We start from the raw sequence: 21,922 nt of genomic DNA, 5'->3' as shown, positions 1-21,922 counted from the left end.
GTAAGACAGAGGGAAGGCAGCCCTCAGCCCCACCTTACACAGACCTTTGAATGTTGCTTTGCAGAAGACTATGAAATTATGATTTCTGGAAAAGGATTTAATAATGCAATAAACAAGGAGGAAGTTATTTGTAGATTCCGCTTCAGCGATGATAAATTCTTAGGTAAGTAGCTCTCTTGGTGCCTCCAAGTGACAAACTCCCTACAACAGGCTGCCTTCCCCTCAGCCAGCCAAGTTTTCAGAGCCCTTGCTTACCATTCACTGTGGGTCCTGTGAGGATAGATCAAGTAAAAGGAGAGACCTGGCTGGGAAGCCTGTTGACCTATACCTCAAAGCTGGGAAGTCATCAACCACAAGAGCCTCTCCTAGCAGGGCTTTAACCCTTGCCAAGAATGGCTGTGGTGTGCTGGGTGTGCCCCAGAGCTGTATTCCCCCTACCTTGGCTCAGCTCTCACTGGCCCTGAGAGACAAGGACCCGAATCTGTTGAGTCTGCTGGCGAGAAACACAGGCAGCCCTGGACCAGGTGCACTGGGAGCTTCACAGGAGAATGTGTGCATCTGGGATTGACACAGGATGCCAGCTTCCAGGCCCAGGCCCAGGAATCCTGGCACAGGCACACATTACTTGTCTGACCTTGACCAAATGAGGGTTCTATTCTCAGCTTCTTTTTCCTCTACTGCAAAATGAAGCCAATATGATAGTCGAGCTAAACCATATCACCTATGTAAGCCTATAATGTAAGGAAATACTCAGGCATCAGGTATTCCTCCATGATGGGTGAGTGGCCAGTAGAAGCACATAGATGTGCCCCCACACTGAGATGGGTGTGATCCTCCCCAGAGAGCAGGGTGGTACAGTAGGACTATCTCCCACTGAGCCCCCAGTGCATTCATTGGACCTGAGATTATGTGCAGTGATGTCTTACTGCAGGGCCATCTGGTAAATCCAGAGCTACCTCCAGACATCACAACATTACACGGTAAATGTTTCAGTCCCTTAAGGGAAATGGTGTCTCTTAGGAACAGGACAGGCCCCACATTCCTAAGCAGCTGTCCCTTCCCCTCTATTCGCTGTGCCTTCTGTTGTTTATTGTGGTCTCAAGAAGTGTCCCTCTCCACATTTATTTTCTTCTTTGTTATTTCATTGTCTCCCTCCCATCCCTCAAATGTAGGGCCCTTGAGAGCAGGGACTCAACCTTTTCCATTCCAACCAGGCATTGCACAGGGCCTGGTGCATGGCAGGGGCTCAGAGGAAGGCAGCAAAGAGAAGCTGGCATCTGCCAGTGTTAGTCTGCTTGCCAAGGACCAGCTGAGGGGAGATGGATGGATGGACATGCTCCTTGACATTATTCTCTTGTGGTTTTCTCCTAGATAAAAAAGCCACCACTGTGGATGATAACACCATAACATGCTCAGGAGTAATGATACAAAAACCAGACCAGTAAGTGCCCAGGTCAAGGGCCACAGGTGCAGTTTTTGCCACTATGAAGTATATAGGTTGTGGGATGTCACCTCTGCTGGGGCAGCACATGTGTATCTCCCAAAGTCTCAGGGCATACTCTCCACTTCTCCTTGTTGGTGGTCACCTGAGATGCTCAGGGATATGCTATAGCCCAGTCTCTGCCAAGGAGGGAGACTACTGGAGATGATGTTCCCAGGGAAAGTCTTTGCTCCAGGTAGCCATCAGAGCTAAGCCAACATACTCTGCAAATTGAGAAAAGTCAGGATGGTGACACCCATCCACCCTCCTTGGAAACCTAGCCCATGGCCAGGAGGGCATCTGACCCCAGGCAGGACTCCTCATGCCTGGTCAGTCTTCACTGCAGAGATTGATCTCAAGGGCTTGGTGTGAGCTCTCCTTACCCATGCCATGTGCTCACTGGTGGCCCCAATCCCTGATGATCAGTTACAATGAGAAGAAATGGGGGATGTGGTTTGATCCACATGCAAGAACTATGTCTGTTGGGGCTATTTCTGTCTATCCACAATTTCTATGCTGCAGGTTGGTCCATGTGGAAGTTAGCCTGAATAATGCCATCAGCTTCATCAAGAGTGATGCTAACATCACCAGCGACAACTGTATGAGTGCCAGGGTAAGGTGGCAGGTTCCCTCCTGGGGCTGTCCAGAGCACTTACACTTAAGGAGCACATGCCCTGGGAGGCAGGAGAAGGGACACAGTGCCAATGGCCCAAGAAAGTACCTTGTGCAGACAGGGGGCTGGGATGACTTCTCAGAGCCAGTTTGGGGCCCTCAGCCCTTCATTGGCAAGCTGCCCACACATGGGGCTTGTGAGATGCCCTGGGAGTGCTTCCACAAGAGCACCTGCCATGTAGCCTTCTGTCCAGGTCCTGCAGAACCTCTGCTCTCTCTCTCTGGGAACCAGGTGTCCCTGAAGGCACAGGAAAGGGAACAGTTAGAGCTCTAAGCAGAGTCCAGAAATGGTGCTGGGGCTCTGCCACCCCGCCTTGCCCCTTGCCACCTCTGCTGGCCCAAGAATAGCAGTGGGGAGCTCGGGGCTCCATCCTGCATTCCAGCTGGGCAGGTGGGAGAGGCTGGGAGGCTAGTGTGTTAGGAGCCCGAGTCCAGAACCTCTGGGGCAGCGAGGTGCTCCAAACCAGGGCCCCAGGCACAGGGGATCTGGAGAGCGGGACCCACTGTGGCCCTGTGCAGTCAGGGTGTTTCAGCAGTTGCTGACACAGCTGAACCCACACACGCCCATCACTGCCCGCAAGCCCAAGCCCACTTGGGGAACACCCCTGTCATTTTGCAGAGGGCATCAGCCTCCCCTCTGCCTCTGCTGCTTTCTCGTGCTCCATCTCTGCTAACTCTCTGACCTCTGCTGGACCTTGCTCTCCGGCACTTGGTGGGAAGCTGCCAGGGCTGTGGGGAGGGCCTGGGACTCAGCTCAGGGACGGGCACGTGGGAAAGAGGGTGCTGCTCCCAGGTGCCCACTTCTCGGAGCTCCACGTCACCCGGGCACCTGGGGCGGGGCAGCATGACATGGGCGACAGAGCACGTTAGGCACAGGAAGAGGGCTGCCTGGGAGGAGCGATGCCCGTGCCTGATTGCCACCAGCCTAGTGTCCAGTCCCAGCTGGGAGGGTTCCAGCAGCACGGACAGTCCTCCGACTGTGTGTTCACTTGTGCCAGGACAGGCACTCACCGACCAGCAGACCACACTCAGCCATTTGTCCCTCAGGAGCCTAACTGACAGGCCGCCCTCAGCAGGCACATTTAGGAAAGAACTCAGGAGGAGCCTGAGTTCATGGGCCCCCACCCTGCTTCCCCTTCCTGGGCACAGACTCTGTCCCCTGTAGCTCCCCTGCGTCAGGGAAAGCCGAGCATTTGGTTTAGGGCAGGACTGCACCGCGTGCGGCTGAGGCGTGCAGTGAGGGCTGGCATGTCACACATGGGGATTCCGGTCCTTGTCAGGGCTCTGGGCCAGAGCCTCGGAACGAAGCCAGTGGTGGGCTCTGTGGCCCAGGGCTCCGCAGCGGCTCTTTGAGTGCAGTCTTGTCCTCCAGGCCTTCAGTGCTCCCTGGAGGTGGGGAAATCTGAGGTGAGTGGGAACAGGCGATGTGCAGGTGTAGTGTAAGGTGCTGGGGGGAGGCACCCAGTGAGGACCATCCAGATCTCCCCTAGACTTTTGACGTGTGCTTTCTGCAGAATATGCCATCAGAAGGTGATGAACCACCCTCTGCAGCTCCTCCTTCTCCAGAAGTCATGACTCCCCCGGAAAACCTGGCATCATTTATGCCACCTATCCAACCGATCTACTTGGTTGTGCTCCTCGCAGCCGTGCTCACAGTCCTGTGTCTTTCCTGCTGCTTCTGGCTATGCTGTTGCAAAAAGGTAAGTGATATCTTGAACATAGTACCATTCCCCAGGCCCATGCCAACAACTTGAGGGATACAGCCCCTACCCCTGCCCCATGATCCTGCCTCTGGGCGGGTTCCCATAAACTCCCAGGCCATGAGATGAGTAAACAAAGGCACAGACTGTGTCTACCATTCCTGGGCAGAAACTCAGCCTGCATCTCAGGGACCCCCTGCTTCATGCTTGTTTCCAGAGGCATCCTATGAGCTGCCCTGTCCTCTGGGGATAAGCCACCCCGGTACCCAGTGACAAGGGAGGCATCACAGCAGCCAGGCTTCTGGAGAACTCAGGGAGACCAAGCACCAGAAGAGGCCTCTGCTGCTGAGGGAAGAAAGTGGGTCACAGGAGGCATTGGGGGCCCCGAGGGACAATCCTGATGGTTGGGATGATTCCTAGACTCTGGGGCAACTGAGCTTTGGAAACCAGATCTCTGCGCACAGCCAGTGTGCCTTCCTTCCTTTCTCAGTCATTACTAAGAGCCAGGACATGATGGGCCCCATACTTGGCACACAGGGATGGGAAAGGAGCTGCCACCATCTTGCACACAGGAGCTCACAGTCTGGTGTCTGCTCTGGTGTTGGTACCTGGGGGTGGCGGGTAAAATGTCAGCCTCATAGGCTGTGGCATCAGGGCCCTAGCAAAGGAGAGACACTGGCCTCCGGGGAGGGAGAAGGGCAGACGTACTGGCTGCTGGGTTTGCAAGGACCCGGGACAGAGCTGGGTGAAGGAAGAGGAAACCACAGAGGTGGGAAAGGACAGAGCAAAGCAGCAAGACAGAAGCAGGCCAGATTGCTGTGGAGGGGGAGCTGTGAGGACAGAAAGCGGGAGTGGGGGCTGTCAGCACAGAGTGGGGACTAGGGAAGGCTGCGGGCTGTGGGAGGTGAGGGGAGAGGAGGAAGGGAATTGGATGTGTTCTCTTGTCTTCATGTCATGGAAGGGCTCCTAATGAAAACTACTGCGTGGACACCTCCGCCAGGGACCAGGCACCCTAGTCTGGCTGTCTCCCTGTCCACCGCCAGGGAGGTCCGATATCCCTTTGATAACCCAGGAGCCTGAGCCTCGGGATGCTGGAGCCGGTTGGCCACATCCCATAGACAGTGGGCTCGCAGACTGACACCCAAAGCCCACGTTCTGTCCCACTGCTGCTGAGTAGGGTCCCCTTCTGTCTGCATGGCCGAGCCAGTGCCCTCATGCTCCTCCAGCCTATGTTCATGTCTCTTTAACATTCTAGCCCTGCAAGGAGCCACCAGTGCAGAAGATAGTAATGGTAAGTCCTGATTTTTGTCCTCATGTCAGTGTGCCTGGTGCCCACGCTGACCTTCACACAAGGGGTCCTGCTGCCTGTGGGATATTTCTACCCCCTACCCCACCACCTCTCACCTACCTGGGCAGAGAGAGCTGGCCGAAAGAAGAGGGTGTTGGAGGGGCAGGGAGGGCCCTCGGGAGGACTTAGGACTCAAAACACCTTTCCCGAGTGTGCAACTCAGCCTGATCAAGAGCTGTGCCACTCAGTTAGCAACTTGGGGTAGCCTATTTCAGCAACGGCTGTAGACCCAAAAATATTGGAACTTCTGCCAGTTCCCAAAGGACAGTTCATAGCTGTACCTTCACCCGGTCTCACGTGAGTTCTTGGAAAAAGAGCTTCAGGTCTCAGGACCAGGTCGCCTCCTTCAGGCTCTAATGAATATCGGGCTGAATTTCACTGATCTTTATCCTTGTCACCTGGCAGGCAAGAGGCTTGACCGGGCTGGTACTGTGGGGAGTGCAGAGCTGGGAAGGTTGGAAGGGGTCTTCCCTGGCATGGAGTGTGAGTAAGGCCCATGCCGGGTTAGCACAGAGAGCAGGGATCTGGGGAGCGGGTATGGCTCACTCAGTGGCAGGGACACAGTGTCCAAACAGGGAGACCTGAGCCTGAGAGCTGGTAGGAAACAGCCCTCAGTGTCTGGGGCTGTACAGTAGCAGGTTACATTGTCACCTGAGGAGACTGGATGTGCCAGGGTCAGGTGAATGCAGCCCTGTCCTCCACCAATTCTTTACCCTGATGGCCCTCCTATCCACTGATAGCCGCAGGACCAGGCTTCTCCACCAAGGGCGGCACCAGGGCACAGAGGGACAGGACAGAGTTTGTTGGCCTTTTGGGGAAAAGCCATATCTGCAAACCAAAGGAGTTTGCTTGTTTTCACAAGGAGGACACTGTCACAGTACAGAGTGCTCCTCATTTGTCCTTGGTATCTCCAAATTCCCCTTGTCGAGTGGCCAGTGCTTGACAGCTGCTGGGGCAACAGACAGATGTCATGTGTCTGCACCCGGGAGCTGTCAGACCAGGAAGCAAACTGTACTTTCTCTTCCTAGGCACCCGTGAGGGAATGTATACAGCCCCGCCCAGTGGTGGTCCCTTGTAGGTGCCGAGGAGGTGGGATAAGACGGATAGAGGTGAGAAGGGCCTTTAGGTGGGGCTGAGGGACAAGGGAGGGCAGCCAGTCCATGGCCCTACATGAACCGTGGCTTGGGTGGAGATGAGCTTTGTGGGCACTACATCGATCACTGGGCACAGGAAAAACTGCAGAAGCCATCCCGATCCTGGGCCCCAGGAGAGGGCAAGACTGTGAGGGCTCTTGCCATCACCAACACCACTTGGAGCCCAGCACCAGGCTTGGAAGGGGCCCAGGTTTGCAGATGTTGGTGGCTGGCCACAGCCCGCCAGTCCCAGGCTGTCTGAGGTTTTCAGCGGCTCCAACAATGGCTTCCATTTTCCTGGCCAGCAGGCAGAGGGGTAAAACACAAGCTCAATCACAAACTGTCTCCCACAAGTCAGAAAAAGAATCCTTTAAGGAAAATTCTGAGCAAAGTTTGTTCCATGAGTCAGCTCAGCAAACTGAGGGACTAAGCTAACTACGTTGTCCTTGGACACACTGACATGGGGACAAGGGCCTCAAGGAGGAGGAGGCTGTGAGGAAATATCCTCACAGGAAGTGCTAGGGCCACACCCTGGGTGGGAGCTCCCAGCCCTGCAGGGGGGCATGAAGACAGGGTGGGGAAGCCCCAGGTGGCCCTGGTTGAGGAAGGAAGGACCCCATAATCTTCCTTCGTGAGCTTTGGCCTCCTCATGGTCCTGCATCTGAGGTGATGCACCAGTTGGAACCACTGTACCAGGGCCCGGGCACATTAGTCCTAGTCCGGCTGTCTCCCTGTTGACCCCTCAAGGAACCTCAGATGGCAGCTGGAAAGCCTGTGGACATTCAGCCTGGGTGCTCAAAGAAGCCAAACCGCCTCCAGACAGGGCAAAGGTCATGGCCTGGGGCTTGTTCCTGCTCACAAGGCACAGCCCCACCTGCCCCTCAGTAGGGCCCAGAGAGGCCTGAACTGCAGGTCCTAAAGTCAGGAGGCCACCTGCCCCTGGGTCCAGGGCCTCTCACTGGTGTCCTCCCCTCCTCTCTCCAGAGCAGCCCCAGAATCAGCCCTCGTCCCCACCTGCTCCTGGTGTGCCCCAGTGCAGGCCCTTGTCCCCTTCTCCCAGCTCCTGCCCAGCTCCCTGATGCCCACATCACGTTCCCCTACAAGACCTCTCCTTGTGACCCTGCATGTCCCCCACCTTGGACCCTTCCTCTCAAAGTAGCCCCTGCCTTCTCCTCCTACACCAGAAATACAGACTCATTTCGGATTCCAAAACAATCTGTGACCTACAGTGACACTGCCTGCCCTGAAACACACAAGGCCACCAGGCCCCTGCCCCAGGTGGAGACTACAGGGCGGCCTCGGTGTGTTCCTGGGGACAGAGCCCTCTGGAGCCATCTCAGGCAGAGGGGCCTCTACCCCTCTGGAGGTGACGGCCAGGCCCTGGAGCTTCCTCACAGCCACATCTGCTTTTCAGGGCAAACTGGACACCTTGTGTGACTTTGTGCAAGGCTGCAACCAGATCCCATTGATGTGGTGTCAGCCCAGGAACGCGGTAAGCAGGGGCACAGGGATGTTCCCTGGGCAGGCGCCCTTTTCTCTTTGGCCTTGGCAGCTGAGCTCAGGGACTATGGGTCAGAGAGCCCTGTCCAGGCATCGGCCGGGAGGATGCCCCAGACGAGGAGACGCGGTGCTCATGAGCCTCCCGTGTGGATTCTGGGTGGGGCGCCTGCATTTCCTTGCTGGTCCCCATCAGAAGGACAAGAAGCTTTCTTGGGGAGAGTTTTACCCGGTGCCTCCAAACTTAAGTGAAAGAGGCTGGAGAAGGAAGCAGGCCAACAAGTTCTCCTGACCCCCAGCCATCATCCCTCCCCACCGAGCTCCCCAACCTGTATCTGCTGGATCCACACCCTCATCCTCTGAGACTCTCCTGGGCGGCTCCCTCATGTGCCAGGAATGCTGGAGGGCATGGTGACACCCCCATGTTGTTGACCAACATTGCGTGCTTTTGCCAGCTAGTAGAGTCCCTCCACGTGCCACTGCCTGTGACAGTGGGGAGAAGCCTGCATGTTACAGGTGTCCCCCTTGGAATTTATTAGTTGTGACGGCTAATTGTTAGAGTTCCTCCTATGCCAGCTGCCAGTCTAAGAACTTTCCATAATTTCACATTCAATCCTGCCAGTAACTGTACGTGCAGGTATTACTAATATGCCAGTTTTACCAAGGAGGGACCAAGGCACACAGAAATCAAGCAACGTGCCCAGGTCACAGAGCCTAGGAGTGGCAGAGCTGGACTTGAACCCCAGGGCCTGCCACCACCCTTCTCACTGCCCTGCCCCCATCAGGTCAGCACTCATGAAACCATAATGGTTTCCCCAAAACCAATGCAGGGCTCAGAATTAGGGCCCATGAAGAGCATGCTCCTGGCTTGCCTGGGACTCATGTGCCTAAGCTTCCCCATGATCAGAACCTCAGACTGGGCCAGGTGCCTGGAGGACGTGGTGTCCCCAGTATCTATAGTGAGGGCTGCATTAGTCATTTGCTTGGTTCAGGCAAGCATGACTGTCCCTGGTGGTCAGGTGAGCATTAGGAGTCCTGGGCACGCCTGGGGGTGGGGACCCTGCTGAGGAGACTCATGGATGTGTGCTGACACCCAGCAGGGCCATGTCTGCTGTCAGAGGTTTCAAGGCTCCTCAGGAGACCACTGGGCTCCTGGCTCTGGGTCTGAACAGAACTCGCGGTCCCAGCCATGTTTGCACAGACGCCCATTCTGCATCTGGATCTCCTGGAGCCTCTTCCAGGGCCACAGCCCCATTATGGTCGCTAGCACCACACCGGCCTTGTGCCCTGAACCCACCCAGCCACGTCCACTCCGGGCAGAGGGACAGAGCAAGACATGGAGGGAGGCCCAAGACCAGAGGGAGGACAAGGGAGAGATACCAGAAAGGGCCATCCTACCCCATCGAGGGGAGGGCAGGGGCACTGGGCACCCTCTGATATGGTCCCTTTCCCAAGACCCTACTGGGAGTGTCATGGATTGTGGGGCACTTGCAGCTGCCCAGCGCTCTGCCAGGCCCCTACCATGCTAGCTCTGGAGTCAGCCCAGTATTCCTTCAAGCTGGGAATGACAGTGACCCCGTTTGTTTGCTGATGGGAAAACAGTCCTGAGAGGCCAGCAAAGTCACAGAGGCCACCCAGAGAGCAAGTGGCAACACCCAGGGCCATCTAAAGTAACCCCCCTCATCCTGAGCAGAGCTGGGAGCCCATAAGTAGGCCCTTTGGGTGTGGGCTCCCTTCCCACTCCTGGGTCCCTCCCATGTGACTTTGTCCCTCTGACCGTCCTCCTGGAGACCCGAGTGTGGCTGTTTTCTTCAAGACCGTCTCTCCCTACGCACATATACAGAATGACCCAACAAGACTCAGTCTACTTTCTTAATCTTGAGTCAAACCCTGGCTTCCATCCAAGGTCCTGATTCTCTTCCTTTGTTGCTTTATCCCAGGGAAGCCCTTTAGCTCACCGACTGGACCACTGCCAGGTCCGCCAGGAAATCGGGCCAACAGTGGCCAACGTTACCCTCCCCAACTGCACGTGATGCACGGTCACAGAGCTGTGTCCCAGTGCACATACCCTGCATGTCCCCCACACAACGCCCTGTGCACAGTGTCTCCTTTCCTCCTCACAGCCACCCCGCAGGGACCACACCTGCCAGTGACACAGAGCTTCCTGAGGCCAGACACTGTTCTAAGTGTTTAATACAACTAACTCTTTCATCCCCCCACAATTCCATGGGGAGAAAGCCGAGGCCCCGCACAGTGAAGTCTCCTGCCCAGAAGCCCTAGGGCCCGCATCAGGAGCTGACGCCTCACTGCCAGCCTGGCTCCTTCTCTTCTAGCAAGGTGGTCACTTCTCTGCATGTCACAGCTGTGGAAACTGAGCGCCTGAATTTTAGTGATGGACTCAATGTGACGGGGCTGTGGAGAGGTGCGGCAGGGCAGGTGATGACCCCCGGAAGGTTCACGTACAAGTCTAGGCTCCAACACCCATATCCTGCTGCCAGGGTCATAGGGAAACATCTGGACTCTGTCCACAGAGTCCACAGAGTCCATCGGTCCACAGCACAGTGTGTTATATATGCAAACAATTGTGAATGTCACTATGTTATTTTGATGGTATGCTGATAACAGACCTCCTTCTAAATATGAGCTCATGTATGTCTGCTGGGAAAGTGTTCTTCCATGGAACAATTAGAACCTGGGTACAGATCGGCCTTATGATGTATTCATGCCAAGGAGCTCCTGAGTCCTCTGTCCTTGCCCATGGCATGGAGGGAGCTCCATCAGGGAGGGGGGTGTGACAAAGCTGGGACGTAGTTTCCCCTCTCCAGGAAGACTGAACTTGATAGCTGTCTGTCAAGCCAGTGAACTTTGAGAAGATCTCAGATCATAACCTTGGGGTTGTGATGCAACTGGCTCTCCTGGGTTCTGCAACCCTCTCCTCCCCCTGACCCGAAACTCAAACACACACACACACTCACACATAGAGGCAACCCAAGCATGTGCACGGACATGCTGACACATGCACACATTCCCCATGAAGTAGCAGGAAACGAGGTAATGGAGCCCATGCCCCAAAGCATGGAGATTCGGGCTAACAGTCACCCATTTGCCAGTGGATCCAAGGTTAGTCCCTTCACTGTGCAGCACTGAACTGATGTAAACAGTAATTGGTCACTGCCTTAGGTCATCAAATGGTAGGAAGGCAGAGAGGAAGGAGACTCGCCTCCACCCCCAGACCCCTCCACTCAGCCCATGACACTTGCAACACAGTCTCAGGGTCTCTCTGGCCCTCCGTATTCCCCCTGCCACGTGGGGCCCCTCTTTTCTCCCAGCAGTCCATGGGAAGATGCAGCCTGCAGCTCCCGGAGATGGACTCAGGCGTGGGAGACAGGACGGGCCTCCGCACAGGTGCCCCACAGTCATCCCTTGATGAAATCAGAGAGATCCCACAGCGGTTGCTAGGTCTAGATAATCTGTTTATGCTCAGGAGTAAATAAGCAGAAATAAAGGAGCCTGAAATAAAGATAAAGATTCCGATCTGTTCTCAGTAGCAGCACACCCATGCACACGTGTAACACAAGTGTACTGACTTATAATGAAACCACAAACCTTCACTCACTGCTATAACAGAAGATTTGAATATGTGAAAACCTAGACCACATCGTCAGCTTTTCCCAGAGGAATCATGCGCTTAGCTCTGCTTTAGTGTAATTGTAATGAACATGCTTAGGGAATTTGATCAAACTGATTTAAGGATGAATTGAAAAAAATTACAGTTGAGTATAGTTTGGGAGTTTTTGATGTGATCCTGGGGCAGGGATGGTGAACGTCCTGCCAGATGACCGAGACTCTGCCCATGGGCCCAAAACAGTCTATGGTATTGAGAAGAGACCCAGCTGCAGTGCTCTGGGCTATGGACCAGAGGGTCCCCTATTCGGCCCTGGAATGTGGTTGTGCAAAGGCGGCATTAGAGAATGGGATTGGGAAATAAACAACTTTTGTTTCCTCGTGCATGTCTGTATTGTCTGGGCTCTCTACAATATCTCTGTTATGATCAAGAGAAGCAGAAATGTTTATCTGTAAAAGGTAATAATATTAACTTGATAAAGCCTAAGGTGATATTACATAGAAAGTTGCCTAGAAAGTGACATTTTACAAAGTATGTCAGTCTTGCTGTCCTGCTAGGGAAAGTCACAGCGAGGAATCCCTACCCATCTGTGGGCTTGGCTCCACTCTGCACACAGGCATGCAGGTCCCCAAGGGTGTGTGTCTTTCTTGAACTTTTCATTGGATCAATATCCTTGTGGATATGGGAAAGGACAAGGTCTGCCTCTAAGTGTCCCAGATTCATTAATAACATACTTATAAATTCAAGGGGTTTTAGGTGTGTTGTTTTTCTAATGTGGCTACTGTTAGGAGGGAAAACCAAGATTATTCGAAAGGGTTAGTAAGGATTTTTAACAGTAGGGTGATGACAATGAAAGTCTCAGTAAAAGAAAGCAGTGGTCAGTACCCTTTGTCACTCTCAGGCACTCAGGCATAACACTATGAGGGAATGATGGGTTCACAGAAGCCCAAAGTTTGCCCACTACATGGAGCACCTGTGGGGACTGGTGGGACCTTCTGGGGACCGACAGGCCCAGACAGATTCAGCAGGGGATCACTGGGGATCTGGGCAGTAGGAAGAGCACAGGTGTGATTAGAGAAGGAGCTCGACAGGCCCCAGCAGCCAGAGAAACCACAGCTTTCTGGACCCAATTCCACTGGTTTCTCAGTGACCTTCTCTCTCTTCTCTTCCCTACAGAGGAGGTGCCTCAACTTTGCCCGATTGAGGCCCCCCTGCATGAAGTATCCCTGTACCCCAAAGATCTGCCTTCTACCCTGCACCCCAAAGATCTGCTTTCCACCCAGCCAGGAGTGCTTCCCCATCAGCAACTGCTACTCATGCTGCCAATGCCCATCACGCAAGTGTTCCCGGCTTCCCTCCAGGATGCTGCCACTGATGGCCCCCTCTTCCCGGGCACTCTGCGGAACCACTCTGTCACTCCCACCCCCATAGCCCAGCCTCCATCGCACCAAAACCCCAAGGTTATTAAGAGCCCTTTGTGCACTGAATTAGACATACGTTTTGAGTCTTGGTTTACAGTCAAAGGGAGTTGGAATTAGTTGCTGATCAGCAAGAGAATTTGGTGGGCTTTGCTCCACTGTATGAGACGATCTATACTGCTTCCTTCCAGGACAAAGCACCCTGGTGTCCTGTGGATGCAGACATGGATGTGCCCCAGTCCCCACGGCCCACTCTTCATCTGTCACCAAGGGCTGGGACACCTGGGATTTTAGCCAAATTCTGCTCTTTGAAAAAAGCCCAACATGTCTTTGAAATAGGAATCCAATCCTGTGTCTCCTTCCCTAATTTTGTGTAGAGAGAACGACTTGAGTTTCTCACCCTCCTTCACTCCATGTTCTTGGTTTTCATTTTTTTCACTACCCACACTCTGAATGTGTCCTAGAAAGAGACAAGCCTCCCCCAAGGTCACCAGCTGCCAGGATAACTTCTCTTTCCAGAAACCCCAAACCGTCCCCAGGCCCAGAAGAATTTTAGAGAATCCTCTCTGTTTCCCTAGGGAATGTAAACCTCCCCTATTTGTCATTTGCCATTTGCAAGACCACAACCAGTTATCTCTAACCCATGTCGATAGTAAATTAAAGTACTCTGCACCCTCAGCCTCATGTCCTTGAATGTCATAATTATGCGTTTCAGTAGAATTTCTGTAAGACAAGTATAGGTAAAAAAAATACATCAGGTTTGGGTTCTTAGTCTGTATTGATTAAAATGGCTGCATAGCGATGCCCATAATTAAAAGAAAGAAAGAGAAAGAAAGAAAGAAAGAAAGAAAGAAAGAAAGAAAGAAAGAAAGAAAAGAAAGAGAAAGAAAGAAAGAGAAAGAAAGAAAGAAAGAAAAAGAAAGAAAGAAAAGAAAGAAAGAAAGAAAGAAAGAAAGAAAGAAAGAAAGGAAGAAAAAGAAAAGGTTTTCCTGGGGGCGCCTGGGTGACTCAGTTGGTTAAGCGACCAACTTCGGCTCGGATCATGATCTTGCAGTTTGTGAGTTCAAGCCCCGCGTTGGGCTCTGTGCTGACAGCTCAGAGCCTGGAGCCTGCTTCGGATTCTGTGTTTCCCCCTCTCTTTACCCCTCCCCTGCTCACGCTCTGTGTCTCTCTGTCTCTCATAATAAACGTTAAAATAAATAAATAAATAAATAAATAAATAAATAAATAAATAAACAAATAAATAACGGTTTTCCTGGAATGGCTATGGATGTGGAAAGTGTTTGCAGGGTAACTCTCCAAAGCCTTTTTACCTGGAGTTGCTCTTTCTTGTGGACCCTTCCCCACTTATCTGCCCTGTCCCAGCCTGGGCCGCAGATCAGTGTCCTGCCAGGACAGGAACGGTGACAGAGAACATGTCCACCCGCATGGTGGGCCTTTTCTACCTCTGCCAGTACATCTGTCTTGCAAGCTATTTATGGGAAGCCTTTTCCTGGCACGAAATGCCAGGCACGGGGTGTCTCAGAGAAATAAGCCAACTCAAGACGGAGGAAATAGAGGAGGGGGCTTAGCCCCTGTGGCATGGGACTCAGTAGTTTCACTGGGACTCCATTCAGCGACTCATTCCAGAGCAGTGAGTGATAGGTGCTTGAAGACCACAAGCAACCCCTCCATGCCTCACTTCCTGAGGTCCTTCATGGACTGTGAGGCCTTAGCCAATGTTCTGCTTTGGTTTAGAGTTGCAAGAGTGAAAATCACCAGCTGTATAAGCACAGAGCATGTTAACAAGGCTGGCAGGTGACACAGGGCTGGCCCCACAGGGCTGGCATCCGGTGGGTCTCAGATGCCTGTGTAGTGCGGGATGGGTCCCACTGGTTCTAGACTGCCTCCACTGAGCTGCAGTTACTTATGGGTCATATACAAATGAGCCAAGAACAGCCACATCCAGCTTTAAAAAGGTGGCTAAGACCATGGGTCTTTTGAGAATCTAGGGGGAAAATGTTTACTGTACTTATAATACCAAGAAAACTGTGTGAAACATTTTTTTTTATTGGAAAGAAAGAGAATGAAACAGCATGAAAGTGTAGAGAGAGATTTTGATCTCTTCTCAAGAAGTAGAATATTTTGTTTTGTCTGTAACTGGTGTGAAAGCAGTGTCCTGGCCTGAGAGGTTCAAGGACACTTTTCTGAAAGTAGCTCTGTGCCTCTGCATCATATCCAAGTATGACTGTAAGACAGTGCAGGCCCGTCTCGCAGCCTCTGTGACCCTATATGGAGAAATGTATCTGTGATTCAATAAAAGGGCTTAATGTGACTGCGAATGAAATCTGTTCATTAATGGACCTCGAGAGCCTTCTTATTTTTAGCCGATAATAACTAGGTCTCATCACACCTTGTTCATCCCTGAGCTGAAGAGGGAGATAGATGTGGACATCTTAGAGGAACATCGGCCTGCCTTTGGCCATCCGCAGCCACCGACCCTGGCCTCGCTTCCAGGAGTGACGGTATCAGGAGGTAGCAGCAAAAGGGAATTTCATTGGGGATCCCTCCTTGGGCCCAGGCTCCTGCCCTGCCTTCCCCAGTTCTAGCTCAGCAGAGCCTCTGGCTTGTCATAAGCAGGGGGCTCCTCACCTTAGTGAAGAGAGAAAGGGGCATAGCCCGCTGCTCACAGCTGACTCAGAGGTGGGCTGCCTTTGGTCTCCCACCTCCCCCTCCTACCTGGGGCAAGCTATCTTTATAACAAGTCTGACATCTGAGCCGTCCCAAGCTGACATGTCTACAAAACAGAATACGCTGGGCAATGCTTCTTCCTCATTTTAGACATTTTCTGAAGGCCTGTTGGTGTCTTGTGAAGCAGCCCACGTGGACTCACAGCAGACCTCCAAGCCTGGGCCAAAGCCTGTGCTTCTGGAAGCCAGGATTCTCCCTCAGACCCCACCCGGCTCAGACACAAACCTCCTTCACAAGCACGCAAAAAGAAACCCACGCACACCCACCGCCATATTGGAGCATGCACACTTAAAGCTGTGGCCTTAACAGTTCCCCCACCTCCTTGTCATGCACCAGGACTCCCAGAGCAGACCCAGGAAGTAGACGAGGTCAGGGTGGAAGAAGGGTACTGTCTCGGACACTGCCTGGTGTTCCAACTGTGCTGCGCTCGGCGATCTGCTCACATGGTGAAGCAATCTGCGGAAATGTCCATTCAGTTCCGCTCGCTCTCTCTGCTTTCCATTCCACATTCCAAGTAGGCACCCAGGCCCTGGATGTTGCCTGGTTGGTCTCAGTGGGAGACAAGTGGTCTGAAGGCCACCTGCCTCCCACCTTGTGTCAAGACTGAAGCTTCTCAGGGGCAGTGCTTTAGCATCTCAGAACGAGGGGGTAGAATGGACGAGGAATGAGCACATGAAAACTACATTCTGAAATTTGAAGAGTTGCATTGTTAAATCATGAATCTTTCAGACGAACCACGAAGCTCGCAAAAGTTTCACATACCGCTTCAGGATGTACCCCCACCTTGTTCACGCCTTCCGTCAGTTGAGGAATTTCCATGGAAAAGTTTAAGAAATCCTGCCATCAGAGTTCTCCAGACAGGAGAGCCCAGCCCGACCCGACCCGACCCTGCCTCCGGGCGGTACAGAGGCAGAGCCCACGGCAGACGCCAGAAGGACAGAACAACAGTGGCTGTAGGTCCTGACCTGGGGTCAGACAGGCAGCCAGGCCCCAGCAGCACTGGAAAGCCCATGGAACAATGCTTGGCTTTCTGTTTCAGCCTCTCCTGCTCTCCGGGCCATGTGGCCTCTGTCCGTCCCCCTCTCTCTGCATCTGCTTCTTTCACCCCCATCTCCGCCTCCCTGTGCACTTAGCTGCCCAGCCCCCCACAGCCCCCGGTTGCTGGTCCGCTGCTCAGGTTGACTGGCTGCTCCCCAGTGCCACACTGATGGGGGAAAGACATCCACCTGGGCACATGGCTGCTGTCAGTCCCAGCTTGGGGTGTGGGAACAGTGTTGACGGTGTGACTGCAGGCTGAGCAGGTGCCTCCAGTGTGGTCTGCAACACGCTGAGGAGCCTGACCCATCTGTCCCTCCACGAGTGGCCCTGGTCGCCCCACCCCCTTCACTCCCACTCATTTCTCCCACCTACTTTGTCTTCCTGATGCCCCAGGAAGCCGTGTGAGCACGTAAGAGCCCCTCAGTATCTGCTCTCACCTGCCCCCAGCACCTGCCCCTTCTACCAGTGTCCCACACCTGCCTGCTGCCTCCAACCTACAGACTGGGCCCGTGCCAGCTGGGAGAGAAGGGCTTGGGCAAGTGTGAGGAGAGAGAAGTCTGGTCCCTTATGTGCAGTCTGGGCTCAGTTAACAGCAAATAGTACATGTAGTGTATGCATATCCAGTGGCACTTGTTTGCATGGGTTACCGGAACAATGTAGCAGAGTCTTGGGGCCATAAACAGCAGAAACTTCTTTTCTTTTTTTTTTTTTTCTAGAGATTTACTTTCTTGGGGCACCTGGGGGGCACCTGGGGGGCTCAGTCAGTTGAGCAGCCGGCTTTGGCTCAGGTCATGATCTCACTGTCTGCGGGTTCGAGCCCCGCATCGGGCTCTGTGCTGACAGCTCAGAGCCTGGAGCTTGTTTCGGATTCTGTGTCTCCCTCTCTCTGCCCCTCCCCAGCTCACGCTCTGTCTCTCAAACATAAATAAACAGAAAAAAAATTAAAAACAAAAAACGTTTGTTCAGAGGGGTCACATATTACACACTCACCTTTAATCAGCAAAAAAGGAATTTACATGGCAGAACCTGATGTCAGTGAGACATTTTAAATTTTAAATTTTAAAATTTTAAATTAAAATTTAAATTTTAAATTAAAAATTTTAAAAAAATTTTTTTAAAAATTAAAAAAAAAGAAATTTATTTTCTTGGGGTGCCTGGGTGGCTCGTTCCCTGAGCGTCTGGCTCAGGTCATGATATTGCTGTTTATGTGTTCAAGCCTACGTCAGTGTGGAGGCTGCTTGGGATTCTCTGTCTCCCTCTATCTCTGCCTCTCTCTCTCTCTCTCTCTCTCAAATAAATAAATAAACATTTTTTTAAATCTTTAAAAAAATAAATTTATTTTCTTAATTCCAAGGTCAAGGTGTCTGCAGGTTTCATTCCTTCTGAGGCCTCTCTCCTTGGTTTGTAAATAAATGGCCATCTCCTCCCTGTGTCCTCACAGGTGTCTGCTCTATGTGTATCCGTGTCCTAACCTCTCCATTCAGGACAGTGGTCATATTGGAATAGGGCCCGCCCTAATGACCTCAGTTAATTTTATTATTACTTTAATGACCCCATCTCCAAATAGTCACATTCTGAGGTACTAGGGGATGAGGACGTCAACAGATTAATTTGGGGAGGACACAGTTCAGCCCCTAATAGCTATTTATCAGCTGATACTTTTTGAAGTGGGGGGTCTGGGGGAGATGGGGGAGGTCCTGTGAAAAAGCTCCATGGTTAAGGACAAGCTGGGGGAGAACAGGCAGGTGACTCTTGCCTCTGTAGAGACTACAGCCATGTGAGGATTGAGTGTGCTGATGTGCAAAGCTCCCTGACCTCACACACAGAGTGGGGGCTCCGAAGTGGCAGATCCTGTGACACTCTCTTGGGAATTTGAGGCGATGCTGGGTCAGGACCCACCTGCTCAGGTCAGACTGCAAGATAGGGAAGGGACCTTGGGGGCTCATCACCTCCTTTGACGAATGAGGAGCTGAAAACGAGAGTGTTGGTGCCTCATCATTCTGGGGGCCACGGTCCCGTGTCCATGATCCTTGCAGAAGTTCTGGGGCTCCAATGACATACAGAATGCCCAGCATTGCAGTCCTTAAGCCCAAAGGTGAGCTGGGACGCTCAAACCCAAAAGTGCAGTTCCTTGTAACTGGAAACCCTGAACCTTTCTGTTTTCTTTTCCTCTACCCATGGGTGGTGGACATCCCTGGGAAGCAAATTCTGGCTCAGACAGCAGATGGCTGGTGGCGAAAGGTGTTTGCCACACAGACAGGAGGCCATAAAGGGGAAGGAGGATAAGAGCAGGGGCCCTGCTTTAGGTGAGCCAGGGCCAGGAGCTGGGCCGAGATGGGACGGGGCTAAATCAGCAGAAGTTCCCTGGGGGTCAGGAGGCAGAAGGCAGAGATGGATGGGCATCTCCTGTAGTGTTCCCCCATGTCCCCAGCCCAGGAGCCTTCCTGCTTGTAACCTCGGGCAGTAGGTACCCAGGTGCCTCATTAGGGATGGGATGAGGATGACCGGAGGCCAGTATGATGTGATAGATCGTTCCAGGAGATGGCGCTCAGAGCTTACATTCATTTACTAGCCCAACTTAAAAATCCATTTTAAAATGTCCGTGTTAAACAGAGCCATGGAACAAACATGATGGAGGCTTCTGTCTCGCCACTTAGTTAACTGCGCGTCCATTATGCGTCACACATATTTTTCCTTTTTCTGGAGACAGTAGATATGTCTTTAAAACCTGGAGAAATGGGAGAGTATTGGCAGGGCTGGGGGGGCCTGAAATGCCCTAAACCCTCAGCACACACTTTTCCAACCCACAGGCCTCTCACCAAACAGATAGCCTCCTGTTTAACAGCAGACTCATGGCTGGGGCGGCTAGATCTGTGCCAGGGGGCCCACTCCAGCCTCTGTACCCCAGCCCAGTGTGCCCAAGTGCATGGGCTCTGCACACTGCCAAGGCTCAGGAAAGACCCACTCTGCTGTGCCACCCTCTTCCCTTCTCCCCCCAGTCGCCCATCTCCTCCCCTTTGACTGCACACGTGGGCACCTGGCTGACACAGCCATGCAGTCCGACGCATGCTGTTATCCCAGGGAACCTCAACATTCGTGGCATGTCCCATCCAATGCCGTGACCTCTTAATCCTTGACCTCTTGGCCACCTTCCTGCACTGAACTTCCATCTCCCTACCCCTGAATGCACCCTGAGCCCCGTAATCCCTTAACTGCACAATTCAGACCTCTCCCTCTCACCAACACCATGTATGCTCCCAATTTACTGACTCGTTCCTCCCACCCCATTGCTTTTTAACCCTATCAGGACGGCCCATCCATAGTCATTCCCCTTCTCTTTACAGCACAGGCCCCAGGGCCCAGCATCTAGACCAACCTCACTCCAATATGATGCACTTCTCTGGTCCCATTTTTTTGTGTCACACGCTCCGCGTAAAACTTCTGATTCACATGGATGAAACCAGTTCTTTGCCTTTTCTGTGCCTGCCCTGGGCTACTGAATACTACTGGGGGAAACCTATGCCACTGAGGCCTCAGTGCTGAACACAACTTTCTTTTTTTTTTTTTAAATTTTTTTTTCAACGTTTTTTATTTATTTTTGGGACAGAGAGAGACAGAGCATGAACGGGGGAGGGGCAGAGAGAGAGGGAGACACAGAATCGGAAACAGGCTCCAGGCTCTGAGCCATCAGCCCAGAGCCTGACGCGGGGCTCGAACTCACGGACCGCGAGATCGTGACCTGGCTGAAGTCGGACGCCTAACCGACTGCGCCACCCAGGCGCCCCTGAACACAACTTTCAACACAAGTTCTGGCTAAACATAAGAGAGGTCATTTTCTTTTTTTTTTTTTTTTTTTTTTTTTTAATTTTTTTTAACATTTATTTATTTTTGACACAGAGAAAGACAGAGCATGAATGGGGGAGGGTCAGAGAGAGAGGGAGACACAGAATCTGAAACAGGATCCAGGCTCTGAGCTGTCAGCACAGCGCCCGACGCGGGGCTCGAACTCACGGACCGCGAGATCGTGACCCGAGCCGAAGAGGGACGCTTAATCAACTGAGCCACCCAGGCGCCTCAAGAGAGGCCATTTTCTAATTGCCAGAAATTTAAGAAGAAGAAGAGGAGGAGGAGGAGGAGGAAGAAACTTGAAGTTAAGTCAATTCACAATGGTGTGTGGCTATTAGGCCTTGAAGACTTGAGCACGATATTTACATCTGGTCAGAGCAAAGGCCCTCTGGCCAGATGCATTGAGAGGTGAAGCCTCAGCCCTCAGGCACATAGAGATTGGATCTACTCCCTTTTAGGTCAGAGCTGCAGAGGGTAATGGTCCCCATAAAACAGAACCAGAATCCTCAACCCCAGCCCAAGCCAGTGCCCAGATGAGGGGAAATTAGGGCCCTAAGTCCCCAGTGTGGTATGAGAGGGTGTGGAAAATATGAGCTGAAACCTAGCGTTAAAGTCCTTCTGGACCTAACAGAATCTACCAGGTTTCAGCAAAACCAACCATGACCCTCTCCCTCTGGAGATGCCTTCCCCATCCAGGGCATAGGGGTCTCTTGGAGAACATTTGCTGCTGAAAAGGAGCTCAAGGGGAAAAAATTCTAGGTGTCTAACCAAAGAGAGCCAGCAGATAAAAGAAACGGTAAGACTCAGGGCCCAGAAAGTAGAGATAATAGAGAAGTCTAAATGGGACATTAAAATAGGATTGTGTGAAAGGTTTAAACAAAAGAAAGAAAGAAAGAAAGAAAGAAAGAAAGAAAGAAAGAAAGAAAGGCTGTAAGACAAGAACAACTAATTATGAAAATGCCAGAGCTTATCAAAGATCAAAGTTTTAAAATGGCATTAACTTAGAAATTTACTACGACTAGACATAATTGAAGAGAAAAAAAAATGGAAGAATTTGAGAGATGGATCTGCAGATGCTGTCCCTGTTTTTTCCCTGAGATGGAAACCAGAAAAGGGAAATTAATAAATGAGGAGAGAATGAGACACTACAGCCATAGCAGCTCATTCTTTCATCCCCAGTGATCAAAGGATAAAACAAAGGCCCTGGAACTCAAACACACAAAGGAACAAATCCACGTTTGCTGACTCACCAGGCCAGAGAGCAAACACCACAGAGAAACCCACTGAGAGGTCTGCTGAGAGGGAGAGGCAGCAGACTCTCCAGAAGGCTCTAGAAGGGCTCGTGGGGCTGATCAAGGAGGCAGAACTAGCTCTCTGGATGGGACAGAACGGGTTCCTGGGTCTGTACACAGTTGGTTAAAACAAGTCCCATGTT

General features: G+C 52.3%; 1 protein-coding gene across 2 annotated transcripts in view; it reads left to right on the top strand.

The window, feature by feature from the left end:
- Positions 1-13,546, top strand: part of LOC122201990 (anthrax toxin receptor-like) — a 36,935-nt gene extending 23,389 nt beyond the window's left edge. The window contains exons 10-18 of one of the 2 annotated variants that reach the window (XM_042908081.1): positions 65-163; positions 1,372-1,441; positions 2,003-2,093; positions 3,667-3,852; positions 5,108-5,143; positions 6,229-6,309; positions 7,748-7,825; positions 12,632-12,915; positions 13,065-13,546. In XM_042908081.1, coding sequence (XP_042764015.1) covers positions 65-163; positions 1,372-1,441; positions 2,003-2,093; positions 3,667-3,852; positions 5,108-5,143; positions 6,229-6,309; positions 7,748-7,825; positions 12,632-12,886 — 896 coding nt within the window. In that variant the 3' untranslated portion in view covers positions 12,887-12,915; positions 13,065-13,546. Of the gene's footprint in view, positions 1-64; positions 164-1,371; positions 1,442-2,002; positions 2,094-3,666; positions 3,853-5,107; positions 5,144-6,228; positions 6,310-7,747; positions 7,826-12,631; positions 12,948-13,064 lie in introns of those variants that run through there. The other variant, XM_042908080.1, reaches the window with a different exon arrangement.
- The last annotated feature ends 8,376 nt before the right edge of the window (positions 13,547-21,922 follow it).

The sequence above is a fragment of the Panthera leo genome, chromosome D2 (genome assembly GCF_018350215.1).
Source record: "Panthera leo isolate Ple1 chromosome D2, P.leo_Ple1_pat1.1, whole genome shotgun sequence".
Lineage (NCBI taxonomy): Eukaryota > Metazoa > Chordata > Mammalia > Carnivora > Felidae > Panthera > Panthera leo.
This window is presented reverse-complemented; position numbering and strand designations above follow the sequence as displayed.